The 27,209-nt window shown below is 31.4% G+C and overlaps 3 protein-coding genes across 3 annotated transcripts; 1 reads left to right on the forward strand and 2 right to left on the reverse strand.

The window, feature by feature from the left end:
• Positions 1-1,652: 1,652 nt before the first annotated feature.
• On the forward strand, positions 1,653-9,824 carry LOC114174949 (pantothenate kinase 1). The gene is made up of 11 exons (XM_028059684.1): positions 1,653-1,789; positions 1,949-2,061; positions 2,989-3,198; positions 3,790-3,836; positions 4,224-4,340; positions 5,608-5,727; positions 5,822-5,916; positions 6,006-6,099; positions 6,267-6,398; positions 8,571-8,683; positions 9,328-9,824. The coding sequence occupies exons 2-11, from the start codon at positions 1,977-1,979 to the stop codon at positions 9,554-9,556; spliced, it is 1,242 nt and encodes a 413-aa protein (XP_027915485.1). The 5' UTR covers positions 1,653-1,789; positions 1,949-1,976; the 3' UTR covers positions 9,557-9,824.
• Positions 9,825-10,005: 181 nt separating this feature from the next.
• LOC114174950 lies at positions 10,006-13,368 on the reverse strand. The gene is made up of 6 exons (XM_028059685.1): positions 13,207-13,368; positions 12,399-12,530; positions 12,164-12,325; positions 11,208-11,330; positions 10,841-10,984; positions 10,006-10,643 (listed from the first exon to the last, which is right to left on the reverse strand). The coding sequence occupies exons 2-6, from the start codon at positions 12,522-12,524 to the stop codon at positions 10,191-10,193; spliced, it is 1,008 nt and encodes a 335-aa protein (XP_027915486.1). The 5' UTR covers positions 12,525-12,530; positions 13,207-13,368; the 3' UTR covers positions 10,006-10,190.
• A 3,896-nt stretch (positions 13,369-17,264) lies between these two features.
• LOC114177887 (probable nucleoredoxin 1) lies at positions 17,265-20,263 on the reverse strand. Its single transcript, XM_028063477.1, has 4 exons — positions 20,021-20,263; positions 18,860-19,339; positions 18,249-18,728; positions 17,265-18,129 (listed from the first exon to the last, which is right to left on the reverse strand). Exons 1-4 carry the CDS (start codon positions 20,108-20,110, stop codon positions 17,461-17,463), a joined length of 1,719 nt encoding a protein of 572 aa, XP_027919278.1. The 5' UTR covers positions 20,111-20,263; the 3' UTR covers positions 17,265-17,460.
• Positions 20,264-27,209: the final 6,946 nt, after the last annotated feature.

Here is a 27,209-nt window from a genome sequence, read left to right on the forward strand (position 1 = left end):
ACTCTGCAGAGTTTGACCTCAAGAGGTTATCACCCAACCACTCACAAGGTAAATCTCCTTCTCGCGCCTATGACTTGATCAAGTCCAGTGACTAGGACATTCTTCTACTCCTCACGACATAACTCATTCTACTCTATTTAAGCATTAATGATCATTAGAATGTCAGGATATCAACGCTGATAGGCTCGTAAAAAACATAGTAGCGCTCAACGCTGATAGGCTCGTAAAAACCAGCGCTTAACGCTGCCATGGTGAGGCTTAGCGTTGTATCAAATATCAACAATCACAAATTAAGGTTTTTGAGCCATCTAGACCTGTTTCATTACTCCAATTGGTACTTATACTATAGACAATGATAAAAAAGAGTTTTAAATTATAGTAGGTAGCACCAATTAGATCCATGATCCAATAACTCCATCTTTCTCAAATACCCTCAATTCAAACAATACAATCAATTTCAATTCAATCATTTAAAAGATCAACATACCACAATCACAAGCATCAATAATTCATCATAGCATATCAGATACTTCACAATTATACAAGATATGACTCATTCACTCAAAAAGCTATTAGCTTCCCTTACCTGACAAATCGACTATGTAGACTCAAACCGCTCAAAGAACACCAAAACGTATCTAATTCCACAAGATGTTCTATCTACAAAGAGAAACATCACAAGAATGAATAAGACCTACCATTATGGTCATTAATCAACAAAGACTCATACTGATAACTAAAACAATACAAGATAGTTCACATGCGATAGAAAACCGAATTAGACAAAAAAGAGGGCAAAAAACTCAACTTACGCGAACGGAAAAACTGATCAGTTCAACTTGAAGAGCTCGCTGAGAGGATCAATCTTACCGTCTCGATTCTTCAATCAGACTACAAAGTTAGAAAATTCTAGAAAAAATGATTTATAAATATGTGATTTAGAATAATGAAACTCTTTTTTATAACAATTTTATTTATATTAAAATCTTTTAATATTAAAATAATCAAGTTTTAATATTTTTAAATCACTACCGGTCTTAAAATACTATTTCTAAGATTTTACATCCATTAATAATTTAAAAAAAATTACATAACAACAATGTTGAAAGAATGAGTTGAGAATCCGATCCTAATTTTTAAAAGTATAGTTTGACATTAAAAGATTCTAATATTTTTGTCTCGATTTTTTTTATTGAAACCAAGATCCGTGCAAGTCATATTTTACTTGCCACGTTTACAATTTAACTTAACTAAGAATACAATATCATTTTGTAGAGGTTTATAAATTATATCATGCTTATCACGTGTAATGATGTATCATGCGTTCCTCGATTATTTTATTTTATTTTTTTCAAAATAGACAAATAAGCATTCGATTAAAATAAAAAGAGTACATAAGACATTACAGCATAAATTACTTATTATAAATTTAAATATTTTTTTTATTAAAATATTTATTTATTCTATATGTTAGCTATAATATAATTTATAAAATAAATATTTGTTTGATAGATATTAAATACTAGCAATTATAATTTAAGTATATAAACCATTATACCAAATTGGTAGTTATGATGAAACTTGGTTGAGGTTGTTGTCTCATGGGAAAGTGTGTTCCATCCATTTAATTGATTGATGTGAACTTGTTTGGTTGGATTGTTTTGAGAACGGCGTATACCCTATAGCATCTATCTACTACCTGCTTCCTTTTCGATTTCTGTCTCTATCTTTCTCTCTCTGATTAATTCTACAAACCAAATTCTAAGAATTTTTTTTTCTGCATTCTAAGGTTGGTTACAGTTTATTATTTAATTAATTAGTTTATTAATCATTTCAATTTCTTAAAAATGTAACAATGAATGTGTAAATTGCTTTTCCGAGGGAAAGGGGCTTGCCAATCACTTATATAACTCTACTTTACTATTTATTAATCCTAAATACAACTTAGGATATTAGAGACTGAAATAACAAAAGCAATGGATCTCAGAGATGGTCAAACTCAACCAATTTTGGATCCTAACCAACCAACTCATGTATATCATCTAGCTTTGGATATTGGAGGTTGGTTTCATCTTTTATCCTGTAAATTTTTTTATATTTTGTTTCTTTTCTTGTTTTAGTGTTCAGAGTTGCCCTTTTGGTGGTTTTCATTCAAATTTAACATCTTTGCTTTGCGAAATTTTGTGGGACATACACCTTTAGGTTAAACATTTCAATCTTTATAGGGTGTTTCGTTTCTGTGTTATGGGTAGCTCATAGTGATGTTTTGGCATTGTTTTTGGTTTTTATTTATATGTCTGTGGTTGATTATTGGAAACCTTTGTTTCACAGAGCAGTTTTATGTTTTGCTTGGTAGTTGATCTAGCTGTTCAAATTCGATTGCATGGAGTTATGTTTCTGACTCCTGTGTTTGGACGGAACTCTTAATTCGTAATTTGATGCACTTGTTGATTGATTTAACTTGCTGGGAATGGAGTAGACTGTGGGATTTGTTTACTGTTGAGAAACATTGGAGATCTTCTCCATTCAATTCCACACTTTAAACCATGTCAGAATTCTGGAGATCATGATCTCTAGCTTTGAATTTTTTTTAATTGGAGGACTGCTAATCTGCATGGCGTCATGCACTGTTATTACACTGTTCTATACTGTTGGCTATTAAATTGACAGCAGAGGTTCTAAAATTTGAGTATTATTTTGATTCTGGGAATCATAGACTTTTTTAAAGGAAATATCGCTGTGTCAAGCATGATTATTTTTTATACTGACATCATTTTTCTTGAACTAAGAGGCATATTAAGATTGCAGATACATTACTCTTGATAACATATTGCAATTTTAGAAAATAAGGAATCGTGATTATTATCTTCCTTTCCAACTTTCATTAATACTGTCAGATTTCTGCTGGTTATTGTGAATTATGAAGGGAAGTAAAGCTTCCACTTCAACTGCATCTTGCCTAAAATAATATTGTCCATCTGTTGACAGGATCTCTTGCCAAGCTAGTGTACTTCACAAAAGATGACAATCATCTGGTTGATGGTGAGGAGGGGATATCTCATAGAAAGACTTTGCAGAAGTCCAACGGCCATAAGCAATACCCTGTTCTTAATGGGAGGCTAAATTTTAAGAAGTTTGAAACAAGCAAGATAAATGATTGCTTAGAATTTATAAAGTCCATGAAACTTCATATTGGAGGTGTGTACATAATCATATGGTGTTTATGGTTGACAATGTTTGTCATAGAGTAACTGAATTTTCTGCTACATGCAACCACCATGTTTATGGTTAGCAGTATTTGTTTCCTTCGGAGACTTGATCAACTTGCATACTGAATTACTCTTGACTAACAATTTTGGCTCCTTCAACCACCTTTATATGGATCCCATATTTGTTTAATTTCCCAAACTGGCTTAATAAAATCTCTTGTTCCTCTTTTTTCTAAATTCTCTTGTTCCTTCCTCTAAAATTTGCTGTACTTGTTTTATGTATAATTGGTCATAAAAGTCTGGAGTACTTGTTAGTGAGACTGTTATTGCCTTTTATATTTGTTATCCTTTGACTTTGAAAGCTGAGCTGGATCTTATTTACATATTAGGTGACAAATAAACTACACAGAATCCGAAGCCAAAGTACTCAAAATTTCAAAATAATGGATATTCTTTAAAAATATATATTATCTTACTAATATAATCCCTAAAAACATATATACCCATCTTTTATATTATCATGGTGTCCAATCCCTTTTTAAGGTCATTCTGAAATTTTTGCATCTGGTATTGAATTCAGGTAGTCAGCCACAAGAAAATCCTGGAAGTCAGCCAATAGCTGTTAAGGTAATCAAACTAAAATGTTTAAACATGTCTTTTTATGAAGATTTTGTTTCTATATCTGTCTTAAGTGTACAGATAGAGTTTTTGGGAAGAATCTTTAGATTCTAAGTTAATAACCAATTCAATCTTGGCCATGCCATGATTTGAAACAGCTTCTATTCCTTGTCTTCTGTTTTGCCATGGTTGGAAGATATGTAATTCCTAGAAGCTGATTAAATTGAAAGATTATTTATTAGTGGTTCCCAAAAGGTAACGCATGCACAGTTCAAGCTTTAATAGATATTTCTAATGAAAAATGTTCTATTCCATAAAAAACAATGTTTAGTTAGTCTTAAGGTACTTGGATTTATGTTATATACTTATTAATAATGAAAAACTACTGGTGAGAAGGCCACAGGTGGTGGTGCATACAAATATGCAGACCTCTTCAAGGAGAGGCTGGGAATCATTCTTGACAAGGAAGATGAAATGGATTGTCTTGTTGCAGGAGCGAATTTTCTTCTCGAGGTAGGATTTAACATAAACTAGTTTTCCATGTTGGTAAAAGAAAAATATTGTCTCATTTTTAAATTTCAAATTAAATTATTGAGATTGAGATTCATCTTTTCTTCATTGATTCAACAAATAGTCTCTTATGTAAAGACCAGCATGTGTATCTGACTGTGTAGCTTTGACAGTACGTACATAATGGTTAGGGACTTAGGGTGCTGTAAGGTTTAGCCCTGATCTTATTTACGTGTATGCTCACGAGATGTTTGTTATGCACAATTAGGTTTTGTAAATGGTAATGCTGTCTTAAAAATAAAACTTTCCCTGTTAGATTGAGAAAAATGTGTTGGAAGGTATTTTATGTTTGTTGATGAAGCATTAATTTCAGATAATTGATGAAATCGTGAATATTTGTGTCAGAAGACATTTCTGTCATTAATAAACACACATATTCTTTCAATTCACCAATGAATGCCTCTCGTTGTATAAGTAGTTCACCTTTTCATAGTTTTATAAATAGCTATCTTCAAGAAATATGTAACCAGTGGTTGTGGGAGTAGCAATGGTTATGGGTTAATAAATTCATAAATTTTTTGAAAATTTTCAGGACTTTGTATTAAGGGTTTATATTTTAGCTCTTGTCATTGTCATTGGCGGCTAAGTATGAAGTGTTTATATTTAGCTCTTTGTCATTGGCCATGTAAGAAGTTAACTAGGTACAAGGCTGTTGTTTGAAAAACGCCTTGTTCTTATTATTCCAACTGTGCAGAAGATAATATCAAACCAAAGTAATGAACTTTAAATGCGGTTATCTTGTGGTCTGTCTTTGTAAAGTAGACTACACCATTATGTACTTTTTATTGAGATTTTGAGAATACCATTTTTCAGTTGGCTATGAGTTTACTATCCAAACCGCATATGGGGTAAAATAACTGTCTGCTTTGAATGTCAATTCCCCTCCAGGAAATGAAGCCAAAAACTTCAGTTTAGGACTGTTGTACCAAAGCTATATTTTAGTATACTTTTCTCTCTGTAGTTAAATTTATCTTTTCTTCTTGTCACTGCTGCCGTATGAGAAGCCTTTTAAGGCATGTGGTATATAGATATACCTTTCACTGTCTCGTTCTTGTAAGGAAATGGTACAGCAATTTCATTTTGTTTCCTTTTGATTTGCGGCTTTTGCTCAAGCACTACTCCTTCAGTTTTCTGTAAAATAATTCTAGAGTCTTCATACTCAAACACCTTGATAATTTCCTTGTATATGTCTTTGATCTACTTTCAATAGGTGGTCCACCAGGAAGCATTTACCTATATGGGCGATCAAAAGCAATTTGTGCAGATTGACAAAAATGATTTGTATCCCTATCTTCTTGTTAATATTGGGTCTGGTGTTGGAATGATTAAGGTAGTTTATCATACAAGCTGCATTACTTCAATTTGTTTTCAAATATGCACTCTTTTTTAGACGCTAAAAGTAGTATTTTAATATTTTCATAAAGGTGGAAGGAGAGGGAAAATTTGAGCGAGTTAGTGGAACCAGTATAGGTGGAGGCACTTTCTTGGGTTTAGGCAAACTTTTGACCAAGTGCAAGAGGTGGGTTTTTCTTTTCCTGAAGCTTATGACCTATTATTGACTTCTATATAGATCACGTAGGATTACCATTGGTGTACTTCATAATTCAGTTTCGATGAGCTGCTGGAATTAAGTTATCGGGGGAACAACAGAGAGGTAGATATGCTTGTGGGAGATATTTATGGTGGAATGGACTATTCTAAGGTATGACTGGTGAAATTTTGTGTCCCTTTTCCTGTTTAAAATTATATGACAATCATTCTTCTGTTACCATTTGATGACTCTAAAAGTGATGGTTTCAAATGGAGAATAATATTATCTAATTCTAGTGATTATTTGCTGGAATGTATTTTTTCTTTGATTGATAACAGATAGGTCTTTCATCCTCTGCAATAGCATCTAGCTTTGGAAAGGCAATTTCTGATAATAGGGAGCGTGAGGATTACAAACCTGAAGATATTGCTCGATCTCTTCTAAGAATGATCTCAAATAATATTGGACAGGTCAGTTGTGTACTATAGATTTGTAGTTAGACGAACACCACTATGCACTACATGATGATACTAACTATACGTGATATGTATATATCTGTGTATAGTACATCTAGTGGAGTAAAACATCATGGCAAAACTCCAAACCAGCAATTTGTCTTCATTTTCTGCAACGATTTTCAATGTTCTCTCTGCCTCTTACTATCTTTATAGTAGTTGGTTAGTGGAGGATGTCTTATGCTTACCCCTGGTGTTATTTCATTTATTAACTAAAAAAAGTGATTAGTGGGGCGGTCTAGACGCATCTCATTGAATATATGTGTACTAAATAATTTTGCAGTCACTGACAAGCTCTTCGTTTAGACATTAATGCTCGTTATACTCTTTATTTTTTCCCTCCCATTTTTGCTGCTGATGCTTTAAATGGAGTGCTTAAAGTCTTTTGGATTCAACTAGAATCGAAATATTACAATTCTGCAGAAGGACTTATCTCTGATGTAAAAAACTGGAAATTATTCCTCCAAATCTTCCACCGGAACTTTCATGTTCTTCATGGAATCTCCTCGCTTCTAGTACCCTTTTACCTTGTGAATGCTTAAATATGGACTACTCCTGACAACTGAATAATTTTGTACATTCCATTGTTTCCTCCCTTGATTTACCTAATAACGGAATCTTTTATTGACTCTATAATAGATAAAGTTAAAATAATAATTAGAGATTTATCTTAAGCCAAGATGCCACCTTGCATTTTAATGACATTTTTTTTCTTTCTCTTTTGGTTGGGGGATGGAGGGGCGGTACGTAATAAACTTGTTGGAGATCCACGTCAACTACACACCTCATCTTATAAGCTGGTTTTGTAAGATTGATTTAGATTCAAAGTCCATTTCTTAACCGGGTATTAGAGTCATGTAGAGTCTATCCTAACGACGTTTGTTGTTTGTTGAGTCTATTGTTCCACTGCTATTGAACCCCTCATTAATGTCTAGTTCCACACTCGAGATGTGTATACATTAACGTTATGGGATGTGTGTTAGAGATCCACCGTGTATATAAATAGGTGTAAACCTTATATTACAAATTGATTTTGTAAGGTTGAGTTAGCATTAAAGTCTACTCATAACAAAACTTCATGGCATATGCACAAGGTCGTATCTCAGCTTTAGGAAGGGAAAAATTAAAAATTGTTGGAATATTGGATTTGCTTAACGAAGAGCAGATTAAAATTTGATCATATTATTTGAAAAGGAAACGGTACAATTTATAAAACTTAAGAATAATTTCCCACTAACAACATGGTTCTAGAAAGAAGCCATAAAAATAGAGATAACAAATCAAATAAAATTGACTCCTTAAAACTAGGAAAACAATAACAACTAAAAATAATAAATTCTTAAAGTAGACATGTTTCAGTCCCAAGCATTTCACTAACAAATGTCAAATAATTCATGCACAAAAAATTTATAGAAGTTGCTGTGATCCTATTAATCTGGATATTGTTTAGATTTTGTTGATATTTTCGAGATAAACACAGCATATACTTAACAAGAATTAGAAAATGTAAACTGTTTCATTAAATTCTCATTCTTTTCCTTTCAATTAAATTTAAATTTGAGGTCCAAGACCCACCTCGACATATATTTTCAATGGTTGGATAAAAGTTAAAACCCATTGTAAAGCATCGATAGTGAGGATAAATGAATACTTAGATCGGTTAAGAAATCCCTCTTATATACGTAAAAATAATTGTCACGTCATCTACACTGTAAATCTTCTTCACTGGCTGATGGTTTTGTGTTTTAGGAAAGGATGGTTAGATAATAGAATAAGGAGTCTTATTCATTTGGGCATGTGTACTTGACCTATATTAGTAGTAGAAATAGGTGTCACTTCTTGTATTGTAACACAATTTGGCAATAATCTCTCTCCATTCAACGAACTAACGTAATATCTACATGATGCAAAGTTTCAATGCAAATGTGGTTAAGGTGGAATATTCATTTTATAAGTTCTTCATGGACTTAACATTTACCACCGTGTACATCATTCTTTGTAATAGTTATGATGTGCCTTTTCTTTCATTGTTCCCAATCTTTGACATAAGATCATGATAATATTTATCTCATCCTAAATAGTGAAATTTATTTAGGATGATTTGTTTATTCTGTTGTTTGCTTTCAGATCTCTCACTTAAATGCCCTTCGCTTTGGGCTGAAGAGGATTTTTTTTGGTGGATTTTTTATTCGGAAGCATCCTTTTACTATGGACACATTATCTGTTGCTGTTAATTTCTGGTAAGTGAGAAGGACGTTCCTCCACCCTACTGCAAACCATGGTCTATGTTGAGGGACATGGACTAGTTCTTACTTTTAGAATTTATGTGCTGGCCATGTCCATGAGTGTGAGGGTTATATATATATATATATATATATATATATATATATATATATATATATATATATATATATATCCTTTTATTTGCCTCACGACATGTTCACCTCTAACAAAAGTCATGTCATTGCTGCTGTCGTAGACTGAAGTTCATCTCTTAAAAAACCTTATTAGTTTTGAAGATGTAGTGCCAAAGAAATACTAGTCTCAAACATTATATTCAGAATGATCAAAGGGAATCCTAGAAACATAAGCATTTTCTATGTTGTTTGTTCCATCAACAAAAGCACGTGGATTCTTAACTTTGCATTATTACCATGTCCTGATTCCTTTTGGGTGGGAGGGAGGGTGTTTGATGTGGGCAAGTGTAGGTTTGCATGAGCATGGTGATATATTTATAGAGTTGGGACATAAAATTCAGTCACTGTAATTTCTCACCGTGACTATAATGCAGGAATGTTTGATTAGACTTCTGAGCATGCTTGCTTCTGGTACAATTATAAAAACAAAAAGCAAAAGCATTTAACCCATTATATAATCTTTTCAGGTCTAAAGGTGAAGCTAAGGCCATGTTTTTGCGGCATGAAGGGTTTCTAGGTGCTGTAGGTTCTTTCATGAGTTCTGATAAACATGGTCTGAAGGAATTATTGGCCAACGAAGTGGTGCAAAGAAGTCCCAGCAAGTTATCTTTTGCCGTGGATAAAACATTGCGTAGTTTACCAGATGGAGAGTTTAATGGAGATGAGAGTATAGAGTGCAGTGTATATGCAGCTTAGATGAAGCAATTTCTCGTTGCTTCCACGACTTGTAATTGTAATGTAGTTTTATTCTGTACAATGGTCGGAAGTAAGGATTATAACTAGTGATTATTGGCCTAGAATTAAAGCAAGAGGGAAAATTAGAATGACAACGAGTTATTTTTCAGTTTCTATCAATGAAATTGTGTTGTATAACAAAACATGATTTGTATGAATACATAAGGCGAAGCCATGTTACTCATTTAGTGAGATACATTTTTTCTGTTTGTAGTAACGGAAAATTGTACATTTGGTGCTCTGGAATTTATAATCAGGTCTCTCTTATAATCGGATCAAGAACTTGGGAATCTAAAATCAGGTCTCTCATATAGAAACTATTAAGTCGTCCCTTGAGAACTTTATATTCAAATGAATTCAGCAATCTAAGATCAAGAAGCCTCGCTTCAAAAAAGAAGAAAAACAGGAAATAATGAAAAGAAAAACAAAGTTGATGATTTGCCATGGAAACTCATCCGACTGAAATGTGATGCAATGAGCTGAAATTAGTGACTGTAACATTGTGTTATAAAATGCATGCACTAGAATTCTTTAAACTGAACTACATGTAACAATCTATATCTAGTGCTTAAAAAATTAAACAAACATAAGAAAATCACTTAGCAGTCAGCTGTTTTCTATGACTCCGCTTAGCATTTTTTCTACGCAAAATCCATCTTTCTTTAATGTCATTTGAATAAGCAACCAGATCCACATTTTCACCAGGTTTTCCTTGCAGCTCCTGTGTCTTAGACTTTTCAGCCTCATACCCTCCTCTGATTCTAGCAGTTTCTGCAAGCATATCATTTATAAGCATCTCAGTTGTCCGGGCAGTAATTCCTCTCAAATACCATGATATGGGGGGAGGAGGAACAATTGCTGGCTGGAGTATTTGTTCCAAACTAACTTTAGATCCTATTCTTCCTTTGCCTCTTGTACATGCATTATAGTCTTCCTTAGTCATAGGCTTAAAGGGATGGCACATTGCTTCATCAACAAATAAAGGCTCCACCCTCCAGCAGCCCTCAAACTTTTTCATAAATCCAGTCTTAGTTTGCTTGAATTTCATCTGACACAATTATTTAGCAGTATGTAAGACACACACCTAAAGTTCTAATTTCAACTCAATAAATATATAAATATGCATTTAAGAAAGGAGTGTTGGAATGAAGAACTGTATAACTACGGTGAGTTTGTGTGCCTTGATAAATTACGTGCAACAAATAGGAAATCCATCAATTATTTAAAAGTGGGATAGATCCTTACAGAGTGGTCTTTCCTGTTTTGATCTACCAAGACATTAATCGAAATAGTCCCGGACCACCAAAGAAATTTCCAAATGGCTGCTTGGTCAAGATCAACCACTTGCCTATGACCCTCATCAACCAAAACTTTTCTGGATATCACTTCCTGACAAAGAAAGACATCACCAAGTTGAATTGAAGAAAAATGGCACACTGCTAAAATAGTGGAGCAGACAGATTATACAAGCTAGAAGTTCAGTAAAAAATCTAGGCCCACGAGGAAATAGAAAGTTGCATCAATGGTAACCTTCAATATTTTTGAAGTATTATTTTGAGAAAGGTTGTAACCAAACACATTAATCAGAAGTAAGGACGATAAAGTTACTTACTTTGATATTTTTGAAAACTCTTCTATTATCAGGATCTGTCACTATATTATATACTGCATCAGGGGGCAACCCAACATCAACTTCTACATTGAGGTTGCAAAGAGAGCCTTTGGGAACAGTGACCTGCCAAAAGGAATATTACATTACATATATACTCTGAACATAGACAGATATAGATATTTCCTTAATTACTTTAAGTTTGACAGACTAGATTTCACATCCACTAGGATCCAGCAGGCCTAAATGAGTTACCCAATTCCTTGTTTGGTCAAGCAGTTGATCTGCCATACGTTACTAGATGTTATCAACAAACAAAGCATCCATCTTGAAAGAGTAGAGAAGTTAACAACAAAGTATTTTTAAAATCTGAACAGAAAAGAATAAAAATAAGGTTAAGTATATTTTTAGTCCTTGAACTTACATGAGAAATTAGAATTCGTTTCTCTTTCAAACTTTAATACATTTTGGTTTCCAAACTTCAAAACTGAATGAAAACACTTTAATACATTTTGGTTTCCAAATTTCAAAACTGAATGAAAATAGTCCTTTTAACCTAATGCCATTAATTTTTTTGGACTTGTTAAATGGTGTTCCAGAATGACATTTCAGCTGGAACATGTCAACATAGTACAAACAACAACTCAAACACTATCTTAAAATGCGTTTGACACGTGAAAAGAATTTAATGCAGTTAAGTTAGGAGGACTATATTAATTTATTTTGAAAGTTCGGAGAACAAAATGTATCAAAGACTAAAAACCTATTTAACCTATAAAAATACCTACTAGATACTTAATTTCTAAAATCTTCAAAGTACCTGAACAGGTTAGAAATACGTCTAAGGTAAGCTAGTCTACATAAAGTCTGAAGCAACTAAAGTCCACTTATTATTTGTTTTATTAAGAAACCAGGATTTTCGAAAGGAAATCAAACTTTCACAATTAGTTGCTCCTCACCTTTACTAACGGTGACCTATCAACCCAAGTTGGATTTTCTCTCCACGCTTGTAGTTGCTCATTCAGTTCAGCTTCAGAGTAACTGAAAGGCTTATTGTCAATTTTTTGGGCAGATCTCACCATATTCATTCCGTCCTGTTTAGCTAATGTACTCAGCCGTGCCTGTAGTCAGAAAAGAAAAAAGTATTATACCAGGTTCCTAGTAAATTTCTAAGCCACAGGATAAGTTATTGACCTTAACAACACTTTGGAGCTGCACAAAAAATTTAGATATTGCAGGATCCAGACCCCTTGGGAACCCATTTTTCTCATTCTTCTTGACATTTAAGCCGAATTTTGTCATCTGTGATTCACCCATCATAAGAACCTGGAATTTTTCACAAACAGTTGAGATTCATATTATACATTCCAAATTACTATTTTCTTTAAGCCAATTTGAAGCCTGCCTCTTCGGACATTCAAGGTTCCATTCTATCATTATGTTCCAAACTTGATGGAGGTTAAACTATTGCCCTTTATAGAAGCTTTCTCAGGATCAGTAACAAGTTGCTTCACAAGTTCTATATGCAAATAGACATACAAAAGAATATGTTCCAGTGGAAAAAGCTGAAATTTTTCCACGGGTGGCCACATTCAACTTTTATAAAGAAACTTCATGCAAGTCACTAGTAGTGATCAGCATCAGAATACAAATGAAAAATTAATCGCATACAAAATCTAAAAAGATGTGATCAACCAGACAAAGAAGAAAATACAAAATAAAAAGCCACAATCGAACTAAACACCAATGGTCGATGCATAAAATTTTGCAGAATACTCAAGACGAGGAATTGAACTGAACCCCAATTCATAACCAGCAAGATCCATCAGAAAACACAACGAAGAGGCAAAACACAACAAAATCAGATTAACGAATCAAGAAGCAGAAAGGAAATCCATTGGCTCTTGAAACTGTAATAATGATGATAAGGGAATACTGAACTGAAAAAGAAAACGAAAAAACTATTTCTTTATTTTCTTGGAGATATTCAAAGTGAACTCACAGGGTAAAAACTATGATCACCCCACAGTATATTCCTTTAATCGAAGCCCAGATCTTTGCTTGGAAATTGGAAATTGGAAATGGACAGTGCTTTATTTATTTTTCTTTATATATGTTTTTGTTTTTCTGAAAAGTATGGCACAGACGGTGGGGAAAGAGGATAAGAGGAACACGTGCACCTCATGTTCAACTTCACTGGTTGACCCATCAAACACGAGTTCAAATCAAACAACCAAATTTGACCCACTCAGAGGAATATAATTTTTTTGCGTAAGGAATTGAAAAATGTATTCAAAATGTTTTACAGTAAATTATACCAAATATATTAAAAAATTTAAGATACTTTATTTTGTATTCCAATAAAAAAAAATTAAACATTGAGATTATTTATTTAAAATTTGGCCAATTTTTTATGTCAACTTTCATTTTGACATTTATTTTAAATAATTCTCTCAGAAAACGTGTTTGTTGAGTACCTTCTTTTAACAAGTTTATGTTAACTTTCCACTATTACGGATTTTTCGCATAATTCTTCCAAAATAATATGTAACTGAAACCAATAAAAAAATAAAAATACATAAATAAAAGTTTAAGAAAGGAAACACCCGATTTAAAAATAATATGAAAGATTCATTTTTAAATGTTAAAAGAAAACGAATAGTTACGAAAATTTGAGCGAATAATCCGATTAACGATAAGTTTGTTTTGAGATTATGCATCGACGTAAAATTGGTGCACTTTATTTAAGAAAGTACATGACAACTGAACTGATGTTCATGTATAAAGAAATAATCTCAATCATAACATATTATTACTGAAAATAGAGGACAATTATCTTGTCTTAAATTTCTTTTTCCATGAAATTTAGAATTTATGTTTTCTCAAAATTTTGACTTAAATTTCATTTCTTAACTTTAAAATTTTAGTCTGAAAATATAATTTTATTAGACGTTTCAAATACGTTTTGGGATAGTATTTAAGTTATTTATATCGTTTGACACATCTTCGTTTTAATATTACGTGTTTGAAACGTCAGATAAACTTTATAAAAAATTTGGTTTAAAAAATTAAATTAAAGCATTTATAAAATGGAGAATTAAATTAAATCAAAATTAAAAAAAAAAAGACTATTCGTTTTAATATTACGTGTTTGAAACGTAAGATAAATTTTATAAAAAATTTGATTTAAAAAATTAAATTAAAGCATTTATAAAATTGAGAATTAAATTGAATCAAAATTAAAAAAAAAAAACTAATTACATATTTGACTAAAAATGAAGAGATTTAAAATATATTTAACATAATGATCTTCTTGGCATATGTCGATTGTGTTCTCAAATGTTGTGACAATTAATAATATGAATTGCTTTTTTTTAATCTCTTTTCTATATTAACTGATTTTTTGGTTTTATTCTTATAAATACAAATGGAGTAGTTAATGTGATAAAAAATCATAAATACTCCTCTTATATAATAATAACATTATAAAAATTGATATATCTTTCTTTATATATTTTTTATAATTTTAAGATAAAATTTGTTTTATATATATATATATATATATATATATATATATGTGTGTGTGTGTGTGTGAAAAGGATTTACTTTTTAATACACTTTTTTTCAATTTTACTTTTTAAATAAATTTAATTTTAAATTAAAATAATTATTTTAACATTTTATCCTTTCAATAAATATTTTTTTATATATAAATAATTATTTAAAATTATTAATTATTTAATAATAAAAAAGAATATATAATTTACTTTTTTAAAATTAATTTTAATAAAAATTATTTCGTAATTACTGAAACTTTTAATTAAAGTAAAATTGACACTTAACATAACATAAATTTTAAATTTTATTATAATTATTAAACAAATCCGATATCCTATACTCAAATTCTAAAGATTTTTGCATGATAAGAGCGGAAAAGCAATATCAATTAAATCCAAAACTAATAATAATTAAATTTATTAAAAAGAAAACGTGAATTATATGTGTATGTATAAATACGGCCACATAAACAAGATGGAATCTCTGAAACAAACAAAACAAAAATGCTGCTGAGTGCAAAAGATGTTGGGCAAAATACAAATAAGACTAAACCAGAAGGAGCTGATGAATTCAAGGAATGGAATTTCTTCCTGCACCCCATATTTTCTTACTGTACATCATAAACAAGTTTCTTACTGCACCCCATATTTTCTTACTGTACATCATAAACAAGTTTCTTACTGCATCCCATCCTATTTTCTTCTTCCATCTCCATCTTCATTTTTACCTTTATTCCATCTTCTTCTTCCACCTCCATCCCCATAATCTTCTTCTATCTCCACCCTAAAAAATATTCACAAGTGTTCACTAAAACAAATAAAAATGTCATAATAATATGAAGTGTGAGAAAAATAATAAAAAATAACAATAAAAAGACATGGAATGTAAATTCCAAATTTTACAATCTGCGGGGGTGGAATATAAATTTACATTCCGAATTATATAACCTAAAATATTTATGGATTACACAATCCAAAACTATAATTACAATAAAGATATAATTGAAATGTTAAAACATATGGTATGCAGGAAGAAAATATGAGGGTGTAGAAAGAAAATATGGGACGTAGGAAAAAATTCCCTTTTAAGGAAAAGGGAGCGGATGAGTAAATGACCAATAACGAATGGCCCTGGGTGCCTGGGTGTATCGAAAGAAATAAAATGAAAGGGAGTTCCCACCTCCAATCCAGAACATACTGGGCTCAGTTTTCCTTCTCTATTTTAAAACAAAAACACAAACCAAGCCTCATTTATTCTGATCATCGGGTATGTCTTCCTGCACCCCCTTTTCTCTTCCTGCACGCTATAAAATTTAAATTCCCAAACTATCCCTTTAAAAATATAAAATTCTCTGTACTTCTTTATTATTAATTTTTTCGGATATATTTCAGAAATTATTTTGACATCTGGAAATGACTTTCAAATATTCGATCCATAAAAATCTTTTTATATTTTAGAATAAATGTTACGAAAAGTATTTCTGAATCCGAAGAAAATATCTTTTGGAATATTCGGTTCAGAATATAAAAATATTGTCCGGATTGAGTATTTGTATTTCAGAAATAATTTCCAAATTAAAAAATAAATTTTCGGAATGTCTTTTTTGAAATGTTTAAACAATAGTCTTTTCGAAGTGATGAATCCAAAACATATGCCTTTTTTTTCTTTTCTTGTTTGGGTTGAATCTCTGGATCATCCCATCACCGTAACATGTTTATCTTCCTTGCTTTTGTGTTTTCAAGTTATTTCTTTGTTTCTTCTAGTTCCTTCTCCAGGGACTTTTGATGCATTGAAGATATACTGAGAAGCATTCACTCTTTTAGAATTGAATTTTAGTGGTCTTGTTATCTCCAAAATATAAAACTAAATAATCATAAAAAGTTAAAGAAGTGTCATCAAACTAAACACAAGGATTTATATATGTTAAAGAGTCTCGTTACATACCTATTTCTTTTATTGCATTTTTTTTGGATGTATTGCCTTTGACATAGAAAGAGTTTTGTTTGGGTGTGATTCGTCTTTATTCCATCTTTATAATCTTCTTAGTTGTTTCATATCCTTCTTCTCAAATTCACTACTAAATAGTGATTTCAACCTCTTCATCTTAACCCCATTATCAACATGTCTAATTAAACCAACAGGTAGATGAATTAACCATTCTCCATCTTCTTTGAAACAAGGATCATAAAGATACCCTCTCAAGACAATAAACTAATAAGATATCTATACCACTATTTAGAAGATTATTCTAGCCCGTACAACAACAACCATCAAATTAACAATAAAGCCCCCTGCAGCTTTTGTCACATTCAAAGCCAAAATTATCCCCTGCAGCTTTTTCTCCAAATCAGGGAGAGTTCACACACATGAATAAAATCACAATTTAGGCTACTGTCTCCATCGTAAATTTTGCACTCAAGTCATGTCTCGCGTATATGATATCTTTGGAATATTGAAGATTTTAATCATGTAGAAGTAAGTGCCAACTTTAGAACAGTCAGATTATTCAAAAGAAGAATTAGAGTAAACTATAATACCATATAGTAAAGACCATAATTAACACAATACAACATCCAAACATTCCGATTATTCTGCATAACTCAAAAGACACGCCACTGCTATCACAAGCAGATATGAATATTAACTCATCAGAAAGACCTTAACAAGTAATCATCACCAAAAGCTTGACAAGCAGATTTCAGACTTTTTTGCAGACTTCTCCATCACAAACCCATCCATCTTTGGACTTGTCTTCTTCCTTAACGTCAGGGTCATCTTTGCTTCCTTTGTCCTCCTCCTTCAACACACATTTTGGATGCAGATCAAAGTCACACTTTTCACAGTAATACGACCATGCGTGGCCCTGTTCATTGCATCCATCACAGTAATACACCCTGCGGCGTGTCAACACAAGCTCATGCTCATGTGTTTCATGTGTCAACTTCTCAGGCCACCCCTTTGCAATCTCATCTTCTTCTGCCTCTAATTCCTTTATTTTCTCATCAGTGAAAGGGTATGCACGAGCACCATATTGCAAAACCATATCTCGAGCCTTAGTTGTCAAAGTTCGGCCATTTGATCCAATAGCCACAAGCATGGGGATGCCAGATACCCTGAACTTGCGACTCAAGAATCTCTTCCTAGAGTCGCCAAAGGGAAGTGCTAACCATGGCATTCCTCCAAAGAATTCATCAAAGGAGGCTTGATCTTTGTCGCTGGAGATGAAAACAACTTCTAAAGCATTGCCCTTTGCCTTAATCTCATGATATGCATCAACAAGTTTTGGAAGGAATGCGCGGCATGGAGGACACCAGTGTGCTGAGAAGTAAAGCAGAACGGTCTTCCCATTTAATTCGGACACAGGAACCTGAAATGGGAATCGAAAATATTAACTTGTTAATACCAAAACAAAGAGAATGAGAGGAAGATAAAATGAAGGGAAAGAGGGAATGAACTAAACATAATTTTTGTCATAAAAGGTTTTACCTGCGCCCCATCTTTGCCAATGACAAAATCAAGATCCTCAGACACCAAAATTGACTCAAGGGTTTGAGCTGCCTCCCTGGCCTTCAAAATTTCATCAAGCTCAGCAAACTTTTCAGGAGTGAAAGGGTATGCCTCAACCCCATGATCCTCAATAGCCTCAGCAACATTAGCATTAAGAGTTTTCCCATCAGGCCCAATGATAACCAAAGTGGGGAGGGTTGAAAGCTCAAAGTACTGAGCCAGCTTCCCGCAGAATTTGTCCTTGAAAGGCAAGGATAACCAAGGCACACTTCCCAATATTTCCTTAAATGCTTCTTCATCTTCATCTAAGGGTATCAATACAACCTCAAAGTTCTCCCCCCTGGCTTTCAGCTCCTCATAAGCCTTCACAAGCTTTGGAGTAAAGTCACTGCTTGGTGCGAATGAGCTATGAGAGAAATACAGCCCAACTGTCTTGCCCTCAAGCTCAGAGACAGGTACCTATGTGCGTGCACATGAAAGGAAAAGTCAAATTCGGAAATGAACAATGTGTTTTTGAGGTAAACAAACTATCAAGCATTAACTAACGGAAACTGCTATCTCATACAAACAGAGTGAAGTTGCTAGCTTACATTGTTTCCATTGGATGATATAACAAAGTCACGAGATGGAGAGATCAAGAGTGATCTCACGGACTGGTTCCTCCTTGCTTCCTCTTCCCGATCTCTCAATTCTTGGATCCTTGCTGATGTAAAGGGGTATGCTTCAACACCATATTCACGTACAATATCAACTCCATCTTCAGTCACAACTTTGCCAGTTTCATCAAGTAACACGAGATTGGGAATCCCCCTCACTTGAAACAATTCATCAAGGCGGCTGCGTGTCTCTGAATCAGAAAATGGAATTGCAAGCCATGGCATCTTGGAAAAGTACCCTTTAAAAGCCTCGTCATCTTCATCAGCCGAGGCAAAAACGACCTCAAAGTCACCTTTTGACACAACCTCATTGTATGCCTCCACCAAAGTTGGCGTGAATTTTCGACAGGGACCACACCAGGATGCCGAAAAATATATACCAATTTTCTTTCCCTTCAAGCTCTCAATTTTCACCTGTGAATTCCAAAATAGAGCATATGAAACCACAATTTTCAGTCTATACGAAATAAACATGATTTTTCTTCATTCAATAAAGCTATCACTTCAAAATGATATGAGCTGCAATGTCCAAACCAGAGGTAAACCCAGTCACACTTGGTTCATTAAAATGACAGCAATTTCTAACAAAATGGAAATACCATTCCTTTCATCAGAATGGAATGAGCAATTACCGTTCAAACCAAATCGGTCCTCATTTTTTAAAATCGAATTAACCCATCTTTCAGCCTCCACACCCTCCCAACAGAGACAGAATTCAATTTAACACAAATCGAATTTTCGTTTGATTCAGCAGCATATCTGACGCCAACTCTTAATTCCATTTCACATCAACAGAAATAACATATGCACAGTCAAGTCAACATCATATGTGTGTGTGTTAAAAAAAACCGTTACCCACGCCACTGGCCAATATCTCATGAAACCCATGAATAATCCCTTAACCTTCCATCACGTATGATCGAAAAAACAATACTGAAACTTCAGACAAAATGGGTTCCCCAAAACAAACCACGATAAAAGCAGAAACAATTAAAGTTAAAAACAAAGTAAAGTGAGGGACCATTATGTCTGTCTGATGCTTTCCAAAACAATCAGAAAAGGGAAAACTTTTAAGAAGAGTTTGGAAGATGTTACCTGATCGCCGTTGTTCCTCAGAAGATAGTCCCTTTCGGGTGAAGAGAGGAGAGACACAACATCGTGGGTGACATCCGCAGATACTGCCATCTTAGTCAGCGGTGGGTTGTAACTTAGGACAAGCACAGTTACAGAATGAGAACAGAGACAACAGAATAAGCGTTGATGCCTATATTTATAGAGGGCACAGAGAACTTCACAAAGAGATGGAAAAATTGCCAGCTTTCTTCATATTTTCTTTGAGAACAAGAAATTAAGTTTGTTTTATAGTAGTCTTAAAATAAAGCTAAATTTTTGGTTTCTTATCCGCTTAAAAACCGTGTTTTTAACTCGTGTTGCTCCACGTAAGAAAATAGAAGTAGTTTCTTATTTTTAAGAAAGTGTTTAATTTATAATAGTATTATTATTGTTTTCTTTTAATTTACATAAGCACTGTTATTTCTTCTATCTAGAAAATTGTATTCTTATTTATTATTAATTTTATTTTTCATTTCTTATTTTTTATTTTAGTTGTAAGTTAATATTTTATCACTTTTGTATCAGAGCCCTTACTTCAATTGTATTATTCTACTATGATCATATTATAATAATATTATAATAATGTATTACAAAAATTTTGAGTATATTATGATTGTCGTTAATCGAAATTTTATGTAAAATGTATTCTCAAAAGTAAATATAAACTATGATGGTATGAAACTATATGTCTAAGTAAATTTTGTCAGCTCATAAAAAAAAGTAAATTTTGTTGAGAGAAAGAACTCATTTATATTTTATCAAAACTTATTTGATGTACTAATTATGCATATCTCAACTTAGATCGAGATAATATAAAAAGATAATTGATTTATTTAAAAAATTTAATATTTTTATTTATTAAGATGATTTGTTTGGATAGAATAATTAGAAATAATTTAAAATTAAGAAATTTTGAAAGATATTTCAAATGAATAAAATAAAAGAATTTCAAATAATCTCAAAAGTATAAGAAATTTGAAATTTCACTCTATTTTACTCCACTCACAAAGGTCAAGTTGAGTCGATCTTGACTGAAGGTCGAACCGAGTCAGTCCGAGTTAAAAGTGAGTCGAGTTTGTCTGGGTCGAAGTCGAGCTAGTCGAGTCGGTCCGTGTCGAAGGTTGAGTCAAGTAGGCTTGGAGTCGAAGATTGAGCCGAAATGAGTTGGCTCAGGCTGAAGGTCGAGCCGAGCCAAATCAGCCTGAGTTGAAGGTCGAATCAAGCTGAGTCGGTCCAAGCCGAAGGTCAAACCGAGTCGGTCTAGGCCTAAGTCGAGCCAAGTCAGACTAGGCCAAAGGTGGAGTAGTGTCAACTGGGCCGAAGGTCGAGCTGAGTCGACCAGACCAAAGGTCGAGTCAAGTCAATCCGGGGTAAAGGTCATGTCAAGTCACTCGAGCCAAGATGGCTCGTGTTGAAGGTCGGGCCTAGTCGACCCATGTTGAATCTTCGGGAGTCGACTCGTACCGAGAGTTAACACGACTCGTCCCAAATTGAAGGTCGAGCAAACTCAACTTGGGCTCAAGGGTAGAGTTGAGTTTGCCCTAAAATAGAAATTAAATTATTTTCTCCAAACAAAAAAGTGAAATCTAAGATATTTCAATTACTCAATCCAAACAAACTATAAAAATATAATGTAAAACCATGACAATAAAAAATGAGATTGAGAAGTTTAACATCTTATTATGGAAATTAAGAATGAAGGAAATTTTGATGAAAGATAATTGTGTAGATACAATTAAAAGAAACTCCATGAACATCTAGGATGAAGATATTACCAATTTTCACTTAGTAACAAGAGATGTGGTTTTGCATAAGGTCATGAAAAGAACATTATGAAGGAGATTTGAGATACTATGATTAAATTATACGAGATTTAGTCATTTTATATAAATATTCCTGAACATTCTACAATCTTTGAAGAAATGAGTCCACAATGATGAATCACATAGATGATGAAATTTATATTTGCACAAATTTCAATAATAAATTTTAATATAATGAGTTTTAAATGGGAGTGGTTATACAGGGTTTCTGTTTTAAACTTCAAATTTGTAAACACCACTTAAGACACCCGCAAGTGGTGGCTCAACACCAACTATAGGCTTGAGCTCTAGACTCTATTTTTGTTTAAGAGTTTAACCACTTTCATTTTCTATCGGTTCCTCCATTCATTCCTTCACTTTTCTCATTCTTCTTATTTCCTTAAATGTATCCTAACCAAAATATGTATGTATCTATAATGCAATACAAAATTTAACAACAACTAGTTATTTAAGTTGGGTTTCCTCCCAATAACACTTGTTTAACGTCTTTAGTTTAACGTCATATTCTTCATGTGTCATTCAACATTATTTTTATGGTGAGTCTTACAAAGTCACCACTCTGTATTCCCCATTAACAAGCTAGCTCCTATTTGTTTAGGGTCTTCAATTTCAATGGCTCCATACGGCTAATGAATGGCTCACACCACTTTGATTTTAACATTCCTGGGAATAACCTCAGTCTGGAATTGAACAACAAGACTAATTGATTTGGTTTGAACTCCCTTTTTAGAATTTTCTTATCACGATAAGCCTTCATTCTCTTCTTGTAGATGTTGGTTGATTCATAGGCTTGCATTCTTAATTCTTCCAACTCATGCATTTGAAATCTTCTCTTCTCACCAGCAGCTTTTAGATCATAATTCAAAGTCTTCAAATCCCATAAAGCCTTATGCTCAAGCTCCACTGACAAGTGGCAAACTTTTCCTTATGCAAGCAAGCTAAAATGGAGTCATGCCTATGATAGTCTTGAATGTTGTCCTGTAAGCCCATAAGGTACCATCCAATTTCAGTGACCAATCCTCCTTGAGTAAACTATTTTCTTCAAAATTCTCCTGAGTTCCTTGTTTGAAACATCAATCTGACCATTAGTTTGATAGTAATATGGTGTACCTACCTTATCTTTGACGTTGTAATGCTCAAACATGCACATTAGTTGCTCGTTGCAGAAATGACTGCCTTTATCATTTATCAACACTATGTGCCAAATCTAAAAAAAATATTCTTTGAGAAATTTTTCACCAACAATTGATAGTTATTTTCACTTTAATATAAATAAAAATTACTTAAAGTTAATTTTAATAATTTATAACATAGAGATTCATTATTAACATAACTTTTCTCTTAATACATATATTGAATAAGGTTTAATTAATGATATTTTTATCAATTTTATCGCTAAACATTTTGATGTTTCTAATTTGTAAAAGAAAATGAAACACATTATCTTTTATTTAAAAAAAACGCAAATAATGATTTAAAATGAAAATGAATATAGAAGTGCATCACCATGCTTGTAAGTTAGTCTCTTTAATTGCAATATAATCTTTTTAATGTTGATACGAACACATATTATATCCTATATATCAATAGTTAATCATCGTTTATAGTCTAACACTTTTAATTTCTTTATTGAAATTTATGAAAAAAAAAATCCCCAATAATGTAAAAATCACTCTTTACTTTCGTTTCCTTTATATTTTTCTTTATTATATATAAACTATAAAACTCTTTTATACGATAAATGATAAATAAACATTTTTTCACACAACCACTTAATAACAGAACTATAAATTTGTATTTATTTCGCTTATTGTTTAATATTTTTAATTATCTTATAACTTTAAATAAATTTTAACCAATTACGTAATGTGATTTATTTTTTCCGTACCATAGTTAGTGTGTTTTAAATAGGAATTTAAATAATGCATTAAAAATGTAGTTCTATGTATAGTTCACACATTCCTAGGGTGAGTTGCGTCACAACACAAACGTCAGTGTTGGTGGAATGGAATGAATTTGTCGGTCGGAAAACAACGTGTCATTGTCTCATTGGATAAAACTACCAAAACCTTTTTCAAAGTTGGATAATTACTGTTCATAATATTAGTTTCTGAAATTCAGGAAAAAGAAAAACAAATAATGTATGAAAACGAAAGGGAACCGCTTCGTACACTTCGACAAGAAAAGTGTGAACAAATAGATAAAATATTATAAAGGTGGAAAACGGGGATGTAAACATATTCTTTATTATTTTAAAATTTAGAATTACATTTTCAATTTTTTTAAAAATTGAAGTAAAATAATCTCGATTGAAATATGGACCTGTTCTTGTCTTAAGTATACCAAAGTAGCATCATTATGATTAATTATTTTATTTGAAAAGTTATTTACTTTAAAATTTAACATATATATATATATATAATTATAATTTTATTATTAAAAGATAGTTAAGATGATTAAAAGAGAAATATATATTTATTGTTTTTAATCTTAATTCTTAAGGAATAAAAGAATATACCCAGAGAGTGGTGGAATAAAATGTTATGGTCTATTATTCACGTTGACTCAATTAGCTTTTTTGTCGGTATTCGCCATAAGTGATTCCAACTTATCTTAATAAACATCATCACCTGCCAACGAAATAACGTGGAAATTTCTCCTATTATTATATTTAATGGGAATAACTTCATGAACAAGAATACTGAGGAGAAGTGACTCTTTCTTTTTCCATTTTCCATTTAGTCTTTTTTAATGATATTTTCCGTCAAACATGTAAGAAAGGAATGTGGAAAACTGCACAAATGTCACTATTAGAAATCCAAAAACTACTTATTGTAAAAAGCTAATAAATTATTCGCCCAATAAAAAAAAATTACTTATTAGTGGTGTCCAAAAACAAATAACATATTGCCGATGTGTTCACACTCTACGAGATAAATTCAATTCCATGAACATTTACACCCTTAATTTCTTAAACTTATTTTTAAATATACTAATTTTTCTTTTTTCACTTTCTGAGACTATCAAGTGGATATGAATTTATATGGTATGGTATTCATGTTTATTATTTATTATTTTTTAGTGAATTGTTTCCATTTATTTGAATTTGAATGGCTGAGTATGTTCTTTACACTAAACTCCGTAATTGCATTGAAATAGCTTCTTCTACATTTCATTGACAAAACATTCATCCAAAACTTGTTAAACAAGTTGTTCTTTTATCTTTCATTCACGTTTTTCACCGATCAGGTTTAAGACAAAAAGCACTTATTTACACCTACATTCTTTATATTCTTTATATTATTACCACATTTTCTTAATCAAGCCATCAACGAAATCAATTAATTACTTACCAGGTTAGATTCTCTATTAAATTTTGTTGCTGTTGTCTTTGATGAACATTAAAATGTATTATATTAATATTTTAGATTTTTTTAATATATTTTAAAAATTTAAAATTAGTGACCATCGATATATTTTAAAAACACATAAAAAGAATAGTTCAGAAAAATTCAAAAAAATAAATAAATCAAATTCAATAATTATCCCATAGAAGAAAAAAATCCCAAAAGAGAGAATATTTGTTATTGAATTTTAAACCTCAAACTATCAAATTAATTTGGTCATGTACACATGTAAATAAATAGTCATTAATTTTCTAATTATTTACGATAAAATTACATAATATTAAAAGAACTAATAAAGTCTTACAAATGTAACTATTTATGTCCATTTAAATAATTGATGATAAAGGGGGAATATTATTAAAATTTCATGATATCAAATATTTTATTTAAAAAATTCTAACTATTATAATAAAATGTTACACATAAAATAGAATATTTACATAAAAACTGACACTGAAATATCATGATTTCATTACAAAATATAAATTATTACTTTAATATTATTATCTTATAACTTCAATGCAATATTGGATGTAACAATGAACCCTAAGAACTTTTGTATCAAGTCATGCATTCACCCCAAAAATTTTAAGAAAATATGTTAAACAATAGAAGACAAAAAAGAAGTCTAACATTCTCATACTTGGTCAGTATTGGTTGGATTATATTTATTTTGAAATTCATTAGAGAATGGTGGTTTGAATATCAGTGCCTTCATTCTTGATACATGACTTGAATATAACTATAACCATCACAATGACCATTACTACAAACCAAATTGTCAGCATATAGTGATAAAGTACTTTCACATTGTTAACATTTTTTTTTTTCATTTTTTTCTTTTAAAACTACTCTTAATATATTTTTATATTGAATGGAATAATCTTTTACATGTAATGTGGTTATTCCATCTAACATATAAGTATACTTAAAAATATTTTTTTATCATTTGGATAATCCAAAAAAAATGGTTCCAACAACATCTGAGTTGTCAACTTTTTTAAGACAAATAATGTTTGTTTCTTTGCTCTTTTTTTTTTCATCATCAAGTCGGATCTTTACGGTGACAAAACAGTTACAGTTCCAACTTTTTTATATTTATATAATTTAATATATAATTTTAAATTTAATATTTTAATATATTTTTTATTTTTTATTTTTTATATATCGATATTTATGTATAAATAATTTTTTGTTGTTGTCTATATTTATTTTTTAATTTTACCTTCTAAATATTTTTAATTAAAATTAATATTTTATTATTATTATCATTTATTTAATTTTTTTAAATTTTACTGTTATTATAAATGAAAAATAATTATAATATTTATGAAAATTATTTAATTTAATTTTATAATTATAATAATAACAATAATAATAACTTTATTATGATAAAAAAGTAAATATAATGTTTTGTTTATTTAAAAATTTTGAAATTATTCTTTTGGTCTTTATTTTTGTTCAAAAATATTAAGTTGGTCCTCCAATTTTATTTAGTCTAATTTGGTCCATATTTTTAAAAGAAAATACGCAATTTAATTATTTTTTTGTTAAATTTCTTAAATCGGATATAGGTTTTCTCAACAAAATTAAATTTGTGAATAGTGATGGTTTGCTTTGTTGATATAATTAACATAATCATAGTGTCAATTTTGGTGAAAAATCATTGTTCCACTTCAAGAAATTTAACAAAAAATACCAAATTGCATCAATATTTAAAAAGTCGTGACCAAATTGAGACTTAAAAAAATTAGATAACCAATTTGACATCTTTAGATGAAAATATAGATCAAAAGAGTAATTTAATCAAAATTTTAGCACCTTACAATATTGGTTGAAGATCCGCCACTGTGAATGACGGATCTTTTAAGGGACTAGAGGGGCCCATGACTTCTCCCCCAATTTCTTTTGAAAATTTTTAAACTAATATATTTATATAAC

This window comes from Vigna unguiculata, chromosome 3, assembly GCF_004118075.2.
Source record: "Vigna unguiculata cultivar IT97K-499-35 chromosome 3, ASM411807v1, whole genome shotgun sequence".
In the NCBI taxonomy this organism is placed as follows: domain Eukaryota; kingdom Viridiplantae; phylum Streptophyta; class Magnoliopsida; order Fabales; family Fabaceae; genus Vigna; species Vigna unguiculata.